The sequence below is a fragment of the Onychomys torridus genome, chromosome 2, assembly GCF_903995425.1.
Source record: "Onychomys torridus chromosome 2, mOncTor1.1, whole genome shotgun sequence".
Classification (NCBI taxonomy): Eukaryota; Metazoa; Chordata; class Mammalia; order Rodentia; family Cricetidae; genus Onychomys; species Onychomys torridus.
Genome location: NC_050444.1, coordinates 154,133,460 through 154,152,798, shown reverse-complemented (window position 1 = coordinate 154,152,798; position 19,339 = coordinate 154,133,460). Strand labels below are relative to the sequence as shown.

General features: G+C 50.9%; 1 protein-coding gene across 1 annotated transcript in view; it reads left to right on the top strand.

Annotated features, from left to right (window-relative positions):
• The window catches only part of Arhgef10l (Rho guanine nucleotide exchange factor 10 like), a 129,686-nt gene that overhangs the window by 84,129 nt on the left and 26,218 nt on the right, over positions 1-19,339 (top strand). The window contains exons 14-17 of the mRNA XM_036178627.1: positions 5,435-5,556; positions 12,322-12,408; positions 15,685-15,908; positions 17,427-17,581. Coding sequence (XP_036034520.1) covers positions 5,435-5,556; positions 12,322-12,408; positions 15,685-15,908; positions 17,427-17,581 — 588 coding nt within the window. The remainder of the gene's footprint in view (positions 1-5,434; positions 5,557-12,321; positions 12,409-15,684; positions 15,909-17,426; positions 17,582-19,339) is intronic.

Genomic DNA, 19,339 nt, shown 5'->3' with positions numbered 1-19,339 from the left:
TCAGCCTTTCATTTTGCCTTGGTATCGTTTCTTTCACAAAAGCGAGTCATCAATGGGGTATGTTAGACACCCATGCAAAGTGAGGCTCCAAGAGGAAGCTTATGTTTGGATTGCCCTTGGTTACTGGTGTGTGATTGGTAGTACCGCTGGCACCGTGTGAGTGGTTATTAGTGTGTGATCCGTAGTATTGCTGGCACCGTGTGAGTGGTTGTGTGAGGGAAAGTTTTGGCCCTCATGAATCATTAGCATTATAGGGAACCTCCTGTCCCCACATGCATGCGCTTATACACACAGACTCACACACGGGCTCACACACATACAGGCTCACACACATGGGCTCACACACAGGCTCACACACACACAGAGGCTCACACACACAGAGGCTCACACACACACAGGCTCACACACACACAGGCTCACACACACACAGGCTCACACAGGCTCACACTCATAGGCTCACACACACAGGCTCACACATACACACAGGCTCTCACACACACAGGCTCACACACACATAGGCTCACACACACAGGCTCACACACACACACAGGCTCACACACACACATAGGCTCACACACACAGGCTCACACACACATAGGCTCACACACACAGGCTCACACACACAGGCTCACATATAGGCTCACACACACAGGCTCACACACACAGGCTCACATATAGGCTCACACACACGGGCTCACACACACACACAGGCTCACACACACACACAGGCTCACACACACACACAGGCTCACACACACACAGGCTCACACAGGCTCACACTCATAGGCTCACACACACATAGGCTCACACACACAGGCTCACACATACACACAGGCTCACACACACACACAGGCTCACACACACAGGCTCACATATAGGCTCACACACACAGGCTCACACACACAGGCTCACATATAGGCTCACACACACGGGCTCATACACACAAACAGGCTCACACACATAGGCTTACACACACAGGCTCGCTCACACACACAGGCTCACACACACACAGGCTCACACACACAGGCTCACACACACAGGCTCGCTCACACACACAGGCTCACACACACAGGCTCTCACACATATAGGCTCACACACACAGGCTCGCTCACACACACAGGCTCTCACACATATAGGCTCACACACACAGGCTCACACACACACATAGGCTCACACACAGGCTCACACACAGGCTCACACACACAGGCTCATACACAGGCTCACACATAGGCTCACACACATGGGTTCACACACACACAGGCTCACACACACACAGGCTCACACACACACAGGCTCACACACAGGCTCACACACACACAGGCTCACACACAGGAATAGAGAAGTTCGTGGAAGAGCAGAGCTAACCCTGTTCCTTCAGTTATAATGAGTAGTGCCTCATGAACTCATCTTGAGTTGAAAACATCCGAAGGGGAAACTGTGTTTAACCTCTAACCTCCCACACATCACAATTTAGCCCAGCTGACCTTTAGCATGCCCAGGTCATTTCCATTAGCCCCGGGTTGGGCAAAATGATTTCTTAATCAAGTGTGTGTGCACCCGTGTATATAAATAGGTGAGGTCGAGCTTGGCTGTGGAACACTTGCCCTAGAATGCCTGACATCCCAGGTACCATCTCTAGTAATGCAAACAAACCAAACTATGCATGCATGGACACAGTCACACGTGCATAAATGCGCGCGCGCGCGCGCGCGCGCACACACACACACACACACACACACACACACACACACACACACACACTGACGGGTGTGAGGACATGTGACAAGATCCAAAAAGGCAACATCCAGAAATGCCTGGTGTGGTGCACTCAAGAGTTCAGTTGTTCATCCAGGGTGGCTGTGCAGCATCCTGAGAGATGATGCCTCCTAGTGCCCGTCCAGGGGAAGGTCAAAGCTCAGAATCGAAGGCTGGCCTCTGTTCCCACCACCGCAAAGTGGACGGTCATAAGTTGAGTCATCCCAACCCGGAGACACTTGCAGTGCTAAGGGATGTGGCAACTCTGACAGAGCGGTAGCACGAATCTTAGGTGTCTTATTAATAAGATCAAACCCGAGGCCAGGTATTGGGCTGAAGGCTGGAAGATCAGAGAAGCAGAACAAGCCACAGCCACCTCACCTTGCCAGTTCCTCAGCTGATCCTGTTTCCTCAGACTGGAAACCTCCGAGTCCTCATCCAAATGGATCTCAGCTGAACTGCTGCTAAAAGCCTAAAAGCTTAACCAGCCTAGTTCCTGGTTTTCATGCCTTATATACCTTTCTGCTTTCTGCCATCACTTCCTGGAATTAAAGGTGTGAGTCACCATGCCTGGCTGTTTCCAGTGTGGCCTTGAACTCATAGAGATCTGGATGGATCTCTTCCTCCAGAAGGCTAGGTTATTAAAGGTGTGAGTTCCACCATTTTCTGGCCTCCATGTCTGTTTAGTGGCTGTTCTGTTCTCTGACCCCAGATAAATTTATTAGGTTGCACGATATATTGGGGAATACAATATCACCACACAGAGGCTGGGACTCTGTTGAGAAGGTAGGGTGGAGGTACAGCTAGGCCAGGCTTTTAGGAGACGAGCCAGCTGCCAAGTTGGATAGAGGGGCAGCATTCCACGCAAAGGGACATCCAGAGCTGTGTGCTGAAATCGCTGACCATTGAGGAGCCTGGTGACTGGGAGATGAGGCTGAGAGGGAGGGACAGTCCTTGTGGCTCTTCCAGAAGAGTCTGGGCCCGACTCCAAGCAGACCAGGACTCCATTGGCATTTTCAAACAGGGAGCAATGGGGAGCTCTGTGGAGTTGTTGCAGGCTGGCCTTGGAGGCTGGGTGGAGGGCAGCTCACGCATCCAAAGGCAGGGGCAGCATGGGCCAGGTCCCTGCTTCCTGTTTGCCACCAACGAGGGGTGAGGGACTTAGGGAGACTGTTGTCCCAGTAGTTCAGTGGGTGACCCCCTCATGACCCCAGAGCTACAGGTGCCCTCAGGTGGGCATCTCTAGGGGCAGAGCTAGCATTGCTGTGTCAATAGGCCTCTGTGACAGTGGCATTGGGACTCTGGTTCTAGCTATACAAAGAACACAGCTATAGAGCCAAGTCCCTGTGTGGATGCTGCCACCCACCACACTCAGTCCCTGTGCGTCAGTGTCGCCTTGTATGGTGGTGATCACTGTATCCATGTTGTGTTACTGTGAACACTGGCCGGGTGGATCCACAGCCCTAGTATATAGTATATTAGTTCCTTTTCTCATTGTTATGGCATAAACAAGAAAGAAAGGAAGGTGGTCTTCTTTTTATTCCTTCTCCTCTTCCTCCTCCTTCCCGGTCCTCCTTCTCCTCCTTCCCTGCCCTCCTCCTCCTCCTCCTCCTCCTCCTCCTCCTCCTCCTCCTCTTCCTCCTCCTCCTCCTCCTCCTCCTCCTCCTCCTCCTCCTCCTCCTCCTCCTCCTCCTCCTCCTCCTCCTCCTCCTCCTTCTCACAGTTTGAGGGATGCATTCCAACATGGAAGGGAGGGAAGGCATGGTGGCAGGAACATGAGGCAGCTGGTCACACAGCATCCACAGTCAGGAAGCACAGAGAGATGGAGGCTGGTGCTCAGCTGGCTTCCTCCATTTTACGCAGTCCTGGACCCCAGCCCATGGGATGGTGCTGCCCACATTCAGAGTGGGTCTCCCTCCTCAGTTAACCCAGTCTAGAGACTCCCCTACAGATGTGCCCAGAGGTTTGTTTCCATGGTGAGTCTAGATCCTGTTAAGTTGGCAATCAGCATCTACCATCACAGCTTGATACTCACTGATACATGGGCATACACACCCTGTGGTGGTGGTGGGATCCCTGTCACACTGGATGGCTCCTTAGTCGACAGAATCCCTGGGTCTCATTCATTCATGACAATAGTTAAAAATTTTGTTTTTATGTACACGGTGTTTGCCTGCATGTGTGTCCGTTGATGTCTGTGCCTGGTGCCCAAGGAAGCCAGAAGAGGGGTTTGGATCCCTTGAGACTGAAGTTATAGACAGTAGCGAGCCATCATGTGGGTCCTGGGAATCAAACCTGGGTCTTCTGGAAGAGCAGCTAGTGCTCTTAGCCTCTGAGCCATCTCTGCAGTCTCCATTCATTCATTCTTTGAGCCCATGTATCCTGAACTTGTAGTCTGTGCCAGGCACTGCTGTGGGGGACAGTGGTGAATGACACAACCCAGACCTGTACAGCCTAGGGACGTGTGGGGACAAACCACTAAGGTACCTGAGCAGAGATGATTTCAGATGGGCAGAAAGGCACCGAGGGAAATGAGACAGAGTCTTCAGTGGGTCCTCAAAGGGGGCGGCCATAGCCAGGGTCGTCAGAAAGGGCTTCTCAGAGGATACTACCTGTGAGCAGACCGCCCTCCTCACCATCAAGTGCGAAAGCACCACTTGCTGGTTGGCATAGATCTGCCCCCATTTCTTTAACGTGAAACCCAAGACCACACACAAGCATCTGACCCAGTCCTTGAAAACAAGAACCTTTTTATTTCTTGTTCCAAAACAGCATGAAGGTATGGTTATCAACCCCACTCCACCCCCACAGACAGCTCTCACATAGTCCAGGCCTGGATCTCACCTTGTAGCTGAGGATGACCTTGAATGATCCTCCTGCCTCTGTTTCTGAGGGCTGGACTGTGGGTGTGTACCACCACACCTGGTTCATTCCATGGTGGGGATGGAACCCAGGGCCTCCTGCATGCTAGGTGAATGTTCGCTGCACCAACTGATCCACATCTCCAGCCTCACAATCTCTCTTTCTTTTTCTTCATCTCTCCTTTCTTTTATGTGGGATGCGTGTGTATGTGTGAGTGAACTCGCCTGCGCAGGCATATGTGAAGGCCTGAAGTTGACATTGTGTACCTTCCCTCTGCCACTTTTCTCCTTGGTTTTTGAAGCAAGGTCTCTCTCTCTCTCTCTCTCTCTCTCTCTCTCTCTCTCTCTCCTGGATGGCCATGGAGGCCCTATGATCTGTCTCTCTCTACCCTCTATCACTGGGGTTACGATACTGTCACACCCAGCTTTTACATGAATGCGGAGGATTTGAACTCAGGTCCTCACACTTGCCCAACAAGTACTTAATCTACCGACAATCTCCCCTACCCAGTCACACCTTAATCGGCAAAGGAATTGAGGCTCAGGGAGTTGGGGTATCATCACAGGTTGCTCCATGGTAGGGTCAAGCTGGGACTCTGTCCTCAGGTTTCCTGGATCCTTGCCTGTGGTCCACAGCCAACTCCAGACTGGGCTTCATCTTAGACCAACAGACATGGGGTGGGGGACTGATCAGGGCAGTGAGGTCACCATGGGACCTGGCCTGCTGGGCTCGGTGGTAACTCTCAGGGTTGAGGCCAGTCACTACCTGCTAGGGCTCACACTCACTAGCTTCGTCCACCTCCTTCCTCTCGCTGCAGGGGAGGAGAACCAGCCAGGATGGCTGTGTCCCGATGAGGACAGGAAAAGCAAAGCCCCGTTCTGGTGTCCCACCCTGGCCTGCTGCGTCCCTGCCTTCTCCTCCCGGGCCCTCAGCCTGCAGGTGAGTGGACCTGGCACATGGTGCTGTGGTGGCCCTGCCTAGCCTGGGAGAACCAGTGTCCAGGTAGCATCTGCTGCAGCTGGAAAGGTCCAGCGTCTCAGTCCAGATAACTGACCCAGGGGGCCAAACCTCTTTTTGTCATTCTGTGAGTCAGTATTCCCACCAAAAGAAAGGGTGTATATGAATGACCAGCATGGGCCATGGGGTGGAAAATTTCATTATTTTGGAATAGTGAATACCAGCAACCTCATCCATTGAAGGCCTGACTAGGGACTGTGCCCAAGATGACGTTACGAGGCCAGTGCTGGATTTGGTGGTGACTTCCCTTATCCTGGGATGCTCCGAGGTCATCACACCCTCTCTCTTGCCCACTATTCTCTTCTCGTGTTTAGCTGCACTTCTTGTAATAGTGATTAGATTAGAACAGAATTTCACAGGAGATAAAAGCCCAGACAGACTTCCAAAAATGACAGCCAATAAGGGGTTGGTTCAACTTGATTACTGTCTCCATGGTATTAACCACCAGGAAGCTCGCCCCCCATCCGTCACTTGTCCCTTATGTCCTGGCAGAGCCCACCCCTCCAACTGGAGCAACTGTTGTCTATCCCAAGCAGATGAGGACCCTGAGCTCTGGGACGGGCGAGCGAGCGTGGGACCCAGCACAGATAAATAGTCGCAGGAGCCGTGCGGGCTGGGCTGTAGGACTGGGGCTCTAAGAGCTGAAAGAGCCCCCATGCGATGTAAGTTCATCGTTCATTCCTTTACTCATCTGTCCGTTCACAGGTCATCCCTGAGCACCTACTGTGTGCTAGAATCGGGAATGCAGTGGTGACCAGGACGTACGAGGTTCCCACCTCATGTAGCCTTTGAACTCGCAGGCAAAGGCAGGCAGGGCCTCAGTACACAGAAGGGAATTGAAGGGAGTTCATGATTGTAAAGCAGAGATCGGCAGGCATGGAAATGGGGGCCGCACGGTTCGTGGGTGCAGGGAGGGCCCCTCGGAGCAGGTGGCACTAAACAGGAGATCCATCCACACAGCAGAAGGACACAGACCCCAGAGGGCCCAGGGGGAGCCACTTTATAAGTAGTCCAATCAATATGGAACAGACAAACCAAAAGGGGCTGGCAGGAAACAGGATGGAGCTTAGATTAGTTGTCTCTTAAAGGGGCCTTCTTCTAGACCTGTTAACAGTGGCCATTAAATTTCAATGTGAGTTCTGGAGGGGACATTGAGGCTGTTGCTATGGCTGATGAGGCCTGTCGTTGCGTGAGGGAGACCATGGCAGCCTTGTAGTGTTTCGTTCTTGAAGCCCTGATGGACCCAAGCCAGGTAATGGTGGCATCTGGATCTTCATTTGAATTCTTGGAAGTGGGGCTATAGGGACAGAAGAAGAGACTGAGATAGCTGAATAAGGCTTGGAGCTCAGTGCAGAGGCCTGCCAGAGGTAGAGTCTGGCCGGGACTTGGAGGCCAGGGCTTGGGGCCAGGGAAAAGTAAGAAAGGCTCTCACTTCTGCAGAGTGAGGCCTCACCCAGCCTCTGATCAGGACACAGAGTAATGGCATGTACTACTCAAAGTTTATTTAATTTTTTCTAGAGATTTATTCATTTTTATTTTATGTGTATGGGTGTTTTGCTGGCATATATGTTATGTGCACTACATGCATGCAGTATCCACAGAAGCCAGAAGAGGGCATCAGATGCCCCTGGAACGGAAGTTACAGATGGTTGTGAGGCACCATGTAGTTGCTTGGAATTGAACCTAGGCCTCTGGAAGAGCAGCCAGTGCTCTTAACTGCTGAACTACCTCTCCAGTCTCCCATGTAATCATTTCTTTTTTCTTTCATTCATTCTTTATTTATTTTTTTTATTTTTATTTTTTTCTTGATTTTTTAAGACAAGGTTTTTCTGTGTGGCCCTGGCTGTCTTGGAACTCCCTCTGTAGACCAGGCTGGCCTCAAACTTAGAGATTAAAGGTGTGGGCAACTACTGCCCGGCTTTCCCTTGTAATACTTAAAAAATATCCTTCAGAGTATGGCCTGTAGGTGACTTTTTTAAGGCAATAATGAAGGACTGAGGGTTACCTGTGGGCCTTGGTGTGGAAACCAGAGTCCATGGAGAGGAAACTTTCAGGCTCTGCCCTGGAGTGTGGCCTCTGCAGTGGGGGCTGGAGTCTTCTGTCACCCTCAGGATCTTAGGGTTTCCTGATACATAGGTCACACCCTGGGTGAGACGCAGATAGTAGAGTCCCTAAGTGGGTTTCTGTTTCCAGAGTCTCCTTGAAAGAACAGACATCTGATGGGAACTGTCTGCCATCCTGGACCTGGGAGGGTGAGCAAGGGCCTGTGTATCTCCTCTCTTGCAGCTGTTGGGGCTCCAGAACATGTGGGCTGGCAGTGCTCAACCCATGCTCAGTTGGTCCCAAGGAGCCCCCATGTCAGCTGAGAGGGCCATGCATGAATCTCTGTGGGTAATGGGCCTGGAGGCAGGGGTTCCTGGGGGACCTGCCAGAGCCTGTCTGGCTATATTTTCTGGGTTCATCTGGCTCTGCTTTGCCCACCTCCTACCTAGCCCAGACAGCTGTGCCCCATCAGCTCAGTGCTGGCAGTGGGATGAATCAGAGCGGAGACGGCCAGCCTTGTCCAATTACTGTGGGAACAGATGTGTATGTGGGCAGCTGCCCAGGCTTCTCTCCTACTCACAGACGCTCTCAGGTGGCCACATGAGCTGGCAGCCGGCCTGTTTCTTCCCTTTGAAGGCTGGAGTTGGGCAAGGGAATTGCTGGCCCTGCCTCTTTCCTGGGCAGACAAGACCCTGACCTGTAGCAGCTAGGTGACGTGTGTGCTGGGCTGTATTCTTGCTGGGGGTTGAAGAGCAATGATCTTCCTGGAGCTCACAACTGTGCCCATGCTGGGCTGTGCCAGACCTCTGGTCGGCAAGGGAACTGGTTGTGGGAGAGTGTGAGTCTGACTGGGAGTCTCCCCGCCCTCATTACATCCCAGCCTGGAATGCCCCAGTCATGTGCCACTAGAAAGCTAGTGTAGCTCATAGTGTAAAGCCACATCTTTGTTTGTTTGTTTGTTTGTTTTTCTGAGACAGGTTTTCTCTGTGTAGCTTTGGTGCCTGTCCTGGATCTCACTCTATAGACCAGGCTGGCCTTGAACTCACAGAGATCCACCTGGCTCTGCTTTCCGAGTGCTGGGATTAAAGGCGTGAGCCACCACCACATGTTTAGTAGCAACTGGAGAGGCCATTGAGGCCCCTGGCTGGGTCACAGTGAGGATTAAATGATATGGTTGAGGGCCTGGGGAGACGGTCTAGTGGTAGCTGCTTACCATGCAAACATGAATTGCATCCCTAGCACCCATGTAAAAAAGATGGGTGTGTAGTGTGGACCTATAGTAATCCCAGTGTGGGGAGACAGAGCTGGATGAGGCTGCAGGCACAGTGAGGTGTCCTGTCTCAAAAATCCGGTGGATAGTTGTAGCATGAATCCTGATTGTTCTTAGAAAAAGCCCGGAGCCAGATATCGAGGTAGATGCTGAAAGACCAGAGAGACAAAGGAACAAGCCACAGCCACTTCTCACATCACCAACTCCTCAGCCAAAGAAAGAAGGAGTTCCTGTCTCCTCCTGCCTTATATTCCTTTCTCTACCCAGCCATATCACCTCTTGTCTCAGCCTCCCAAGTACTGGGAGCAAAGGCATTTTAAGATCCCAAGTGCTGGGATTAAAGGTGTGTGCCATCCCTGCCTGACCTCTGTGGCTAACTAGTGGCTGGCTTTGCCCTCTGGTCTTCAGGCAAGCTTTATTTGTTAGATCATACACAAAGTATCACCACAGAAGGTGGCTGAGGAAAACACCCAGTGTTGTCCTCTGACCTTTATGCACAAGTACATACACATGCACACATGTGTATGCACATGCACATATGTGTACCACGACACAGTTGTGTGCAATGCACTCAGGGCTCAAGGAACAGAAGTGAACATCTCAGGACATTTTTAACCCCCAGGAAGAGGCCTATGGGTCTCCTAGGAATTCCCAAAGACTTGACCACTGGGGAGCCTGAGGAATCTCCTTGGGCTCTTGGCTCTGTTCCAAAGTAGGAGGCCTGTCCCTAGAGGGGCAGCAAGAGGTCACTGTGGACATACCACAAACCAGGCCAGTCTCAAGGCCTGCCTGGGCACAGGCTTGAGATGGTGGAGTGTGTTGATTCTGAGGGTCTTTAATTTTTAAAAATTATACGATTTATGTATTTATTATTTATTTGTGTGTGGGGGGGCTTGCCCACATAGTGCACATGTGGAGATCAGAGGACAATTTTTAGATGTCACTTTTATCCCTCCACCATGGGGATTCAGAGCATTGAACTCAGGCTGTTGGACTTGGTGACAAGTCCCTTTACATGCTAAGCCATCTCTTGGGCTCTCTGAAATGCTTTGTGACTCAAATGCCTTGTGGAAGGGGTTGTAGCCTGGCCCCACAGGGATCTATAGCCAGTCAGCTTGGTCCTCAGCTTCCCAGCCCAGCAGCCTCTGCTCTGATGGACCAGCTCCATTATCCAGAACGGCTAACAGTCATTTTCTGTGGCTATGACACAACACTTGAGGTTGGATACTATATGCAGAAAAGAGATTTCTTTGGCTCACAGCTTTGGAAGCTGGACATCTAAAGATCAGGTAGCCCCAATCTGTTCACCAGTAAGGTCCCAGGGTGATGGCATTATGATGGGGGTGATCACATGTGAAGACCATCACTTGTCTGGGAGGCTCAGGGACAGGCTGGTTCATTTGGTAACAGCCCACTCTCAGGGGAACTAGGGTCCCATGAGAACACTAATCTCTTCCTAGAGAAATGCATCCTTAGCCTAGTCACCTCCCCATGTCCCACCTCTTAAAGGTCTCACTACCCTAACACTGCCACCCTGGGGACCAGGCTTCCAGCACACAGGCCTGTGGGGGACAGACACACTCAGACCGTATCTGCGGCACAGCGGTTGAGAACCCTGAAGACTGCTGGGTGTGCAGTTGCTTGGCTGTGGTACATGCGAAGTGCTGGAGGAATCTATCTAGGCTATGAGAGGCACAGGGATGCTGGGTACCAGGTGCCCAGGCCTATGCTCCATGCTGTCTAACTGTCTTTTTCAGACCCCAAGACCATCCCAGTGAGATGTCAGCTCCCTACTTATATATAGGAAGTTGATGTGTAAGCAGGGTTGGTGCCGGGCTGACTGAATGCAAAGCCAGCATCCTTTCCCTAGCTAGTACTCTGCCTCTTGGTGTGCCTGGCTTTCCAGAAGTCAGGAACCACACAGGGGCCCAGACACTGGTCGCTTTTTTTGTTAATTGTTTCTTCAAGACAGGGTTTCTCTGTGTTACAGTCCTGGTTATCCTAGAACTCGCTTTGCAGACTAGGCTGGACTTAAACTCACAGAGATCCACCTGTCTCCATCTTTCAAGTGCTGGGATTAAAGTCATACACCACCACCACCTGGCTAAGGACACTGGTCCCTTAAGGAAGCATGCAATTGTTACCACTGTCTCAGACCCGTTTCTGTCAATCAGTTGACATCAGGGCCCTTGGGAATTGCCATGGAGATGCCTTAGTCTAGGCTGTGATGACACCTTCCTTTCCTGAGAGGACAGGAATGGCAGCCAGGCAGAAAGGCTGGGGCCCTTCAGCCAGCACAGCCGTGGAGGCAGAGGGTCTGGAGACTTCTTGCTCAGTGTGTGGGTCCTGGATCCCCAGCTGGGGAGAAGTGGAACATTGTAGCTCCAAAGTCTCTGGCCTGGAGCTTCCACTCAGAACTTCAGTGAGAGTAGAGAGATTCAGGCATGGGAAGTCTGAGTCCAAACCAGCCTCTGTCCCTAACATGCTGTGTGATCTCAGACAGCCATGTCCCCCCTCTGAGCTTCAATCTGGCTAACTTCTAAGGTGTCTGCGGGCAACTTTTGGCCCTCTTGACCATGGCCATGAGGAATTGTGGTGGTGTTCCCAGAGCAGGACTGGCAGGTTCTTCACCAGCAGAGGGCAGCACCTGCCTGGGAAAAGTCCTGGTGTCTCTGTCTCTGGACACGGCCCCTTCCAGCTGCCCCAAGTGCTGTCCTGTCCAGAGAAGACAGCACCTGAAACAAGGCTCTGAGAGGCCATCCAGCCAGGGGCTGGAAACGACAGAAGCAGGAGGCTGTATAAGCAGCCAGTGACTCTCAGTGACAACTGGCTGCCAGTCAAGCCCCAGTGTTTTACTTACACAACCTACCCAGTCCCCTGTCCCAGTGGGTCCTTCTGCAGAAGGGTACTAATGCAGAGCCCCTCTACCCCATTTTTCACCTCCTTACAGCTCTTTGGAGGCATGTGGGAGGCCACTGGGGTGCAGGAGCAAGCGGGGCCCTGTCACTCACTTCCTCTGTGACCTAGTGCTGGCTCTGGCCTTCTGTGGACTTTTCTTTTCCATCTACAAAATAAAGTGCTTGGCTGAGGGAGGGGAGCTTAGTGGTCATCAACAAGCCTTATCTAGAAGCTGCCTGGTTCCAGAGTCTATGGACGGATATAGAGCATCAGTCAGGCCTTTTCTGGACGAAGGTTCTAGAAGAATGATGGTCAAATACAAAGTGTAGGAAACTATGTATGTGACATGTGTCACTTCCTTGGCCCCCATCTTGAGGGATTCTCATGGTGGGGGGTGATGGGCTCAGAAGTATGTCAAATATTGGCATTTTGGCACCCCACTAATTGACCTGCCTATACTATCTCTGTCTCTACAGCTTGGGGGTCTGGTCCACAGTCCTGTCAACTGTCCCCTGCTGGGCTTCTCAGCTGTCAGCACTTCCCTTCCACAGGGCTACCTCTGGGTAAGTAGTCCCTTTGCCCAGCCAAGGGAAGGTGGTGGTCTGTCCTCATGATGGGGACAGAGAGGGTGACTCTCAAGAAGGGTTCTGAGAAAGCCCCGCTCCTGTCTAGCAGCCCTATCAGTCTTGGGACTTGGAGGTAGGGAGAGGGCATGGAGCGTTATCCAGGGTAATGGAACCCAGGGAGAGCAGGTCTTTTGCAAGGGACCAGGCCTCTAGGAGAGAGATGAGTATAAGCCATGCAGAGGCCTGGTTGCAGAGGTCTGGATTGCAGAGGCCTGGGTTGCAGAGGTCTGGGTTGCAGAGGTCTGGATTGCAGGAGACCTGGGTTGCAGAGGTCTGGATTGCAGGAGACCTGGGTTGCAGAGGTCTGGATTGCAGGAGACCTGGGTTGCAGAGATCTGGATTTCAGGAAGCCTGGGTTGCAGAGGTCTAGATTGCAGGAGGCTTGGGTTGCAGTGGTGCAGGTTGCAGGAGGCCTGGGTTGCAGAGGTCTGTATTGCAAGAGGCCTGGGTTGCAGAGGTCAAGGTTGCAGGAGGTCTGGGTTGCAGAGGTCTGGGTTTCAGGAGGCCTAGGTTGCAGAGGTCTGGATTGCAGGAGGCCTGAGTTGCAGAGGTCTGGGTTGCAGAGGTCTGGATTGCAGGAGGCCTAGGTTGCAGGAAGCCTGGGTTGCAGAAGCCCAGATTGCAGAGGTCTGGACTACAGGCTCAGGTCATAGGAGGCCCGGATCTCTGGCCTCACCAGGGTTTAGGCATCAGCACTGGCTCTTACTCATCTCACATGGAGCTTCCAACCACCTCTTCTACTTCTGAGGTTGTCAGCAAAGCCCTGTCTTGTTTTAAAATGAGGGGCCCCCATGCTCCTTGGGTTGCTGTTTGTGTCCTCCTATTTCTAAGGTTCTGACTTCTCCATCCCTGGCCAGCCTCTAGCACACACTCCTTCCCGTCTCTGGGCATTTGTACAGCAGAACCATGGCTTACCCTTCACACTGCAGTACAAATGTTGATTCCCCCCCCCCCTATACTGTTTCCCAATTATCATCTAGTACCTGGTGAATCTATTCATCTGTGCATGCATGCATCCACTTACCCTGTCCATCCTTCCTCTGTTCATTCTTCCATCCATTTGTGCATCCATCCATCCATCCATCCATCCATCCATCCAACCATCCATCCATCCATCCATCCAATCATCCATCTAACCTTCCACCCTTCTACACACCCACCAACCAACTATCATTTACCATCCCATTGCCCAATCACGCATGCATGCTTCTATCCATCACTTGACAGGTATACACTTTGGGTGCATACCATGAGCTAGACACAAAACCAACAGTGAACAGGACAGAGGGTTACTAAGTGGCTCATTAGATGTTAATTGTGAGGTCTCTATAGAGGGGAAACTGGAAAGCTGACTGGGTAGTGCATCTACTCAAGCCTTTTCTTGATTTCCTTTGGCCCCTGAAACTAATTTGTTTTCTTGTAGCTGGGAGAAAGTGACCTTTGTGAGTGCAGGCTGTGTGTGGGCTGGACAGAGGAATTTCCTCTCCATTTTATCCCCAATGGCTCTGTGTGTGTGTGTGTGTGTGTGTGTGTGTGTGTGTGTGTGTGTATTTGTGTCTATGTATATATGTGTAGCTGTAAGTTTCTCTGGTCCCACTTGGCCCCATGGTCCTGTGTTTCTCTGGTCCTGCCTGGTCCCACAGTCCCATAGCCACTTATAAAATAATCACTCAGAAGCTTAATTTTAATTACAAAGTATATGGCCTATGACTTAGGCTTCTTACTAGCTACTCTTACAACTTAACTCAGCCCATTTAATTAATCTATGCATTGCCACGTGGCTTCATGGCTTACCAGTACATTCACACCTTGCTTCTTCTGGTGGTGGCTTGCAGCATCTGCCTCAACTTTTTTGTCTTGTCTTCAGTTTGAATGTACTACCTAATCTTATCCTGCCTCGCTATTGGTCAAACAGCTCTATTTAGCAGCCAATCAGAGCAAAAACACATATTCACAGCATACAGCACTTCCCCTCTTCTGTTTAATTAAAAAGGAAAATTTTAACTTTAACATAGTAAAATTACATATAATAGAACCATTATCAAGCAAAGATTACAGTTATAATATCTAGTCTATTTATATTTGGCAAAATTAAAGAAATTATTCTATCTATCCTATACTTGTGCGTCTAAAGCTTCATATCTAATTTATTTTTATCATAACCAAGGTAAATTATAACTAACTAGTCTTCACCTACATCAAAGACCCCAGAGGATATAATATTAACTAAGTAAACAGGAAGTACATTGCAAGCAACTTCCATAATTCTAGAAATAACAGAGACATCTGGCTGCCTGGACAGTCACCCAGTGTTCCTTTGTAACATTGTGGCATCCATCTTCAGCCTATAGAGCTAGAGTATCTGGCGGACTTTTCAGAAGCAAGAAATTTGAAGGACTGGTCTGCTTAATGGCAAAGTCCATCAGTTGCTTTTCTCTGTGTCCTGCAGATTGTCTGGCAGTTTCTTCTGGGAAGCAGGAAACTAGAGGACCATCTTGCCTTGATTAGACAAAGTTCAATGGTCACTTTTCTTTGGGTCCTGCATGGCCAGTTTATACAACTTACTGCCAAGCAGTCCAGGCAAGAGCAGTTTCTTGCCCAAATGACTAGCCTTTTCCACATTGTAAGCAAACCCTATAACAAGTTTCTTTGATGCCCATCATCTTCTTTGAAGTAATTGGTGCTGCCAGGAGCAGATGTGTCTCACTGTCCAGAAAAGTCTAAGTTCTTAAAACATTTTAAATGCCATATTCTGCAGGTCTTTGAAGTGTTTGAAGATTACCTACCTAATTGAAATATACCTTTGTATACCTAGAAAACTTAACTAACATGACTATAAGTTTGATTATCATAGATGACTAACTATTAATATGTATTTCTTAATGATATATTACAATTTTAAATGAGTTACATAAACATAATACCCTAAACAAGAATAGAAATATACATATAGTATAACAAAATTGACCTTAAATTTGTTAATAAACCAAAATTTATACCAATGTAAAGTACTTTGAGATTAACAGTTGTTTTTTGTATCAAAATCGATTCAATAATCTATCTTTTAAAATCATTTCTCTGTCATATGTATGTCTGTATATGTATGTGTCTGTGTATCTGTGTGTTTGTCCGTGTGTCTGTGTCAGGGTGTGATCTGTGAGAGAGTGTGCTCTATTCACTGGCCTGACAGCCTCTCTGGACCTCTGCTTCTAGGTTGGAGGTGGGCAGGAGGGTGCTGGTGGCCAGGTGGAGATCTTCTCCCTGAACCGACCTTCACCACGCACTGTCAAGTCCTTCCCGCTGGCAGCCCCTGTGCTCTGCATAGAGTACATTCCGGATCCAGAGGAGGAGGCTGAGGGTGCGGAGGAGAGCCGGGTGGCTGCTGACCCCTCAGCTGCAGTGCACCCCACCGTCTGCCTCGGGTTGCAGGATGGCAGGTGAGGGGCGGGAGGGTAGGTAGGGATGGCTGGTGCTGTCAGGCAGATGGCTGCAGGTAGTCCTTCCAGCTCTGTGGGTCACTAACCAAAGCACTCTGCCCCAGCTTGGCGTCACCAGGAAGATGGGAACTGGAGACAGCCAATGCCAAGTCTAAGTGTCAGGAGTGGCCTATGTCATAGCAAACAGCTCCCCATACCTCTGGTACCACTTCCTGGCTGTGCATCCTTAGACACACCATGTCAAGTCAGGTTCTTCTCTGTGGTGAAGCTCAGGAGTCCTACAGTTGAGTTGCTGAGTCTCAGGTTCCTGTGGTCAGTGAGGCTTAGCACCCTTCAACCCCACCCCCACCCCCCACCAGAGGGCTGTGAGTACAGGAAGGCCGATCCTGGCTAATTGGGAGGAGACTGTCCGAAAGAGCATTCCCCTGCCTCTCTGCTCTTCACCATGTCCTGTAGAAGGACAGTGTGTATCTCTGGAGTTCCTAATATGTGCCTCACACATGCTAAGTAGGATCTCTCACAGTGACCTTGAAGCCTGAGGGCTATCTCCATCCCCATTTCCCACACAGGGAGGGGCCAAGGAGAAGTGGTGGGGAGCCACGCTTACCTCCCCACAGTCCAAGCTGGGACTGTAGCCTTGTGCCCCGTCTGGACCTGGACTTAGAAGAGATCTGGTGAACATCTTTTATTTTAGTTTTGAGCCAAGATAAATTTCATGTAATACAAAACCCACCATATTAGGAGGGGGTGCTGGCCATGTGACTTGGTGGGTAGAGCACTTGAGTAGTCTATACAAGGTCTAAATCACATCCCTAGAACCTCAGACTGGGCATGGTGATTCATGTTTGTGATCCCAGCACTTGAGAGGTGGTAGCAAGAGGATCAGAAGTTTAAGGCCATCCTTAGTTACATAGCAAGATCAAGGCCGGCCTGGATCACACTGTGACCCTGATTTACAAACCAAACCAAACCCCGAAATGAAACAAATCACCCTTTTGGCTGTATTAAGGAGCACACTTTGGTGGTTCCTGGCTATCACACCTAGCTCCAGAACATTCTCATTACTCCCAAAGAAGCATACACCCATCTCATCCTCTCCTTGGAAACTGCTGATCATCTTTGGCCTCTGAGAGCTTGCCCTCAGCCACACCCTACAAATGACATCCAGTGCTTCATGGCCTCTGTCCCTGGCTCCTCATTACTCTGCACATGCTTGCAAAGCAGGCCAAGGAGTGTTGTCATGCTTTGTGCCCCTCTGGCCCTTGGGTGGGCACTGCAGATCATGTGAGGAAGAGGGCTGAAGGTCAGCACTCCAGATCAACAGCTAGGAGTTGGTGGTTGGATTTGAACTCAGGTCTGAGTGGCATTGGAACTCAGCACCTTTCCCACTGTACTCTGGAGCCAGAGTCCTGACTTGTGACAGAAGCCAGGGCTCCTGTAGGAGGAACAAGTGTGGGCAGGTGAGGCCCATGTGCAGGCAGGTACCTGAGTCATAATGCTGCTATCATCTCTCTTCAGCATCCTGCTCTATGGCAGTGTGGACACTGGTACCCAGTGCCTGGCAACCTGCAAGAGCCCAGGCCCACAGCCTGTGCTCTGCCTGCGGCATAGCCCCTTTTACCTGCTTGCCGGCCTACAGGATGGGACCCTCGCTGCCTATCCTCGGACCAGTGGTGAGGACTGGTGGGTGGGTGGGGTTGGGGGAGGTCATCTGGGGCACTAAGTTGGGTTCAGATACTCTTCTGAGAGATTGCTAAGGAGGCAGGCCAAGGAGGCAGGGTTGGAACCTGCTAGCCTCAGGATCTGAGACCTGATCACTGGGGTCTAATGCCTGGTTCCCATGTGTGAATCCCTGTAAAAATTAAACATTTACTTCTCTGCCAGTAAACAAGCTCTAGGGGACAGTGCTCGGTGGGCTGAGAGACTGAGGGTGGTCTTGGACAGACCTGGCTTCTTGCCCTGTGACAGCTGTGTCCCCAGTGAGTGGCACCTTCTTTGTGCCTTGGGCTCTTTCATAAAGTGAGAATCGGGTGGTGCCCACCCCTCTTGGTTCTGGTAAACAAAACAACTCAGTGTAGACCAGGCATGGGCCAAGACGGGTGCTGAGAAGGGAGGTACCTTTGGGCTGCCACTGTCCACCGAGCTGTTACTGACCATGTCACTGAGCATGAAGTAGGAGGCTGGCAGTGCTATGCTGCAGTTGTGGGCACCACACTCCAGTGCTCCAGGAACAGTGTCAAGGATGTGATGTGCCCTCACCATCTTAAGCCTCGCTGCTACCCTGGAGAGTCACCTCTGTTCCAGGTACCTGGATGCTGAGCCTGGGGGAGGGAGGAGCACAGCTCGTTCACAGCCATGTGAGTGCTGTGCACGGTCCCTGAGCCCCGAGGCTTGTTCAGCCTCTAGTTTGATATTGAGGACCCAGTAGCAACTGTGGTAGCCCCAAGGCTCTACAGCAGTGTCTCCCCCCTCCTTCTGCCCCCCCAGCTCAGCTCTGATCTGATGGCTGCGTCATCCTTGCAGCCTGTTGCAGGGTTATAAATGGATATTTGCAATGAGGGTTTTTTTCCTACTTGGCACTATGTTGGTATTTTTAATTAGCTTTTGATAAGGCATTTATAGTTTTTAATTAAAGGGGGAAGAAGGGAAAAAATCCCTCTTACCATCAGACGGAGCAGAGCGTGTGTGTGAATGTAAATCCTGGCTCAGATGTGCTGGGGTAGACAGGAGAGTCTGAAGGGACCACCCACCCTCCTGTGTGCCCGAGACACCACGACTCCAGCTTCATCCAGCTCTGGCTACCTGTATGGATGCTCAGGTGGGCGGGGGAGGGCTGCTGTAGCTAAGTACCACGGCACAAACAGCAGAAGTTCAAGATCAAGACTCTTGAGAAGGGTCCATCCTAGGCTTCCCCGGCTCTCAGTGACGTCTTGACTTGTAGTGACATCACTCAGGTCCTCATGGTCCTCATGAGGATGTCTCCCTGTTTATGCACCTTTGCATTCCAATCTCCCATTTTATATGGATGCCTGTCACATCTGTAGGATTACTGTTTCCAAGAAAGACTACATACTGGTCCACAGTTAGGGCTTCAGTAAGTGGATTTCTGGGAGACACAGTTCAGTCCCTGATGGAGTTTTCTCCAGGATTCCATTCTCCGGTGTCTGGTTTGACTGTGGCTTCCCTTCTCCGGGCCCCCAGCCACCCTGTGGTGTCCTAAAGAGGTGATCCCTGGCCTGAAGCCAGACTCTTAGGACCACATCATCACCTGGTTTAAAAGAGGCCTCAGAGTCCCCCTAGTTCAGGAGCAGAAGCCTTTCTCTGTGCCACTCCTGGGCCGGCCTCAAGATACCCTTTCAGAACATCTCCAGGGTGCTTCTGGTGGCCAGGAGTGTCTGGGATGTGAACATCCCAGGCTTCACAGCTCCTTC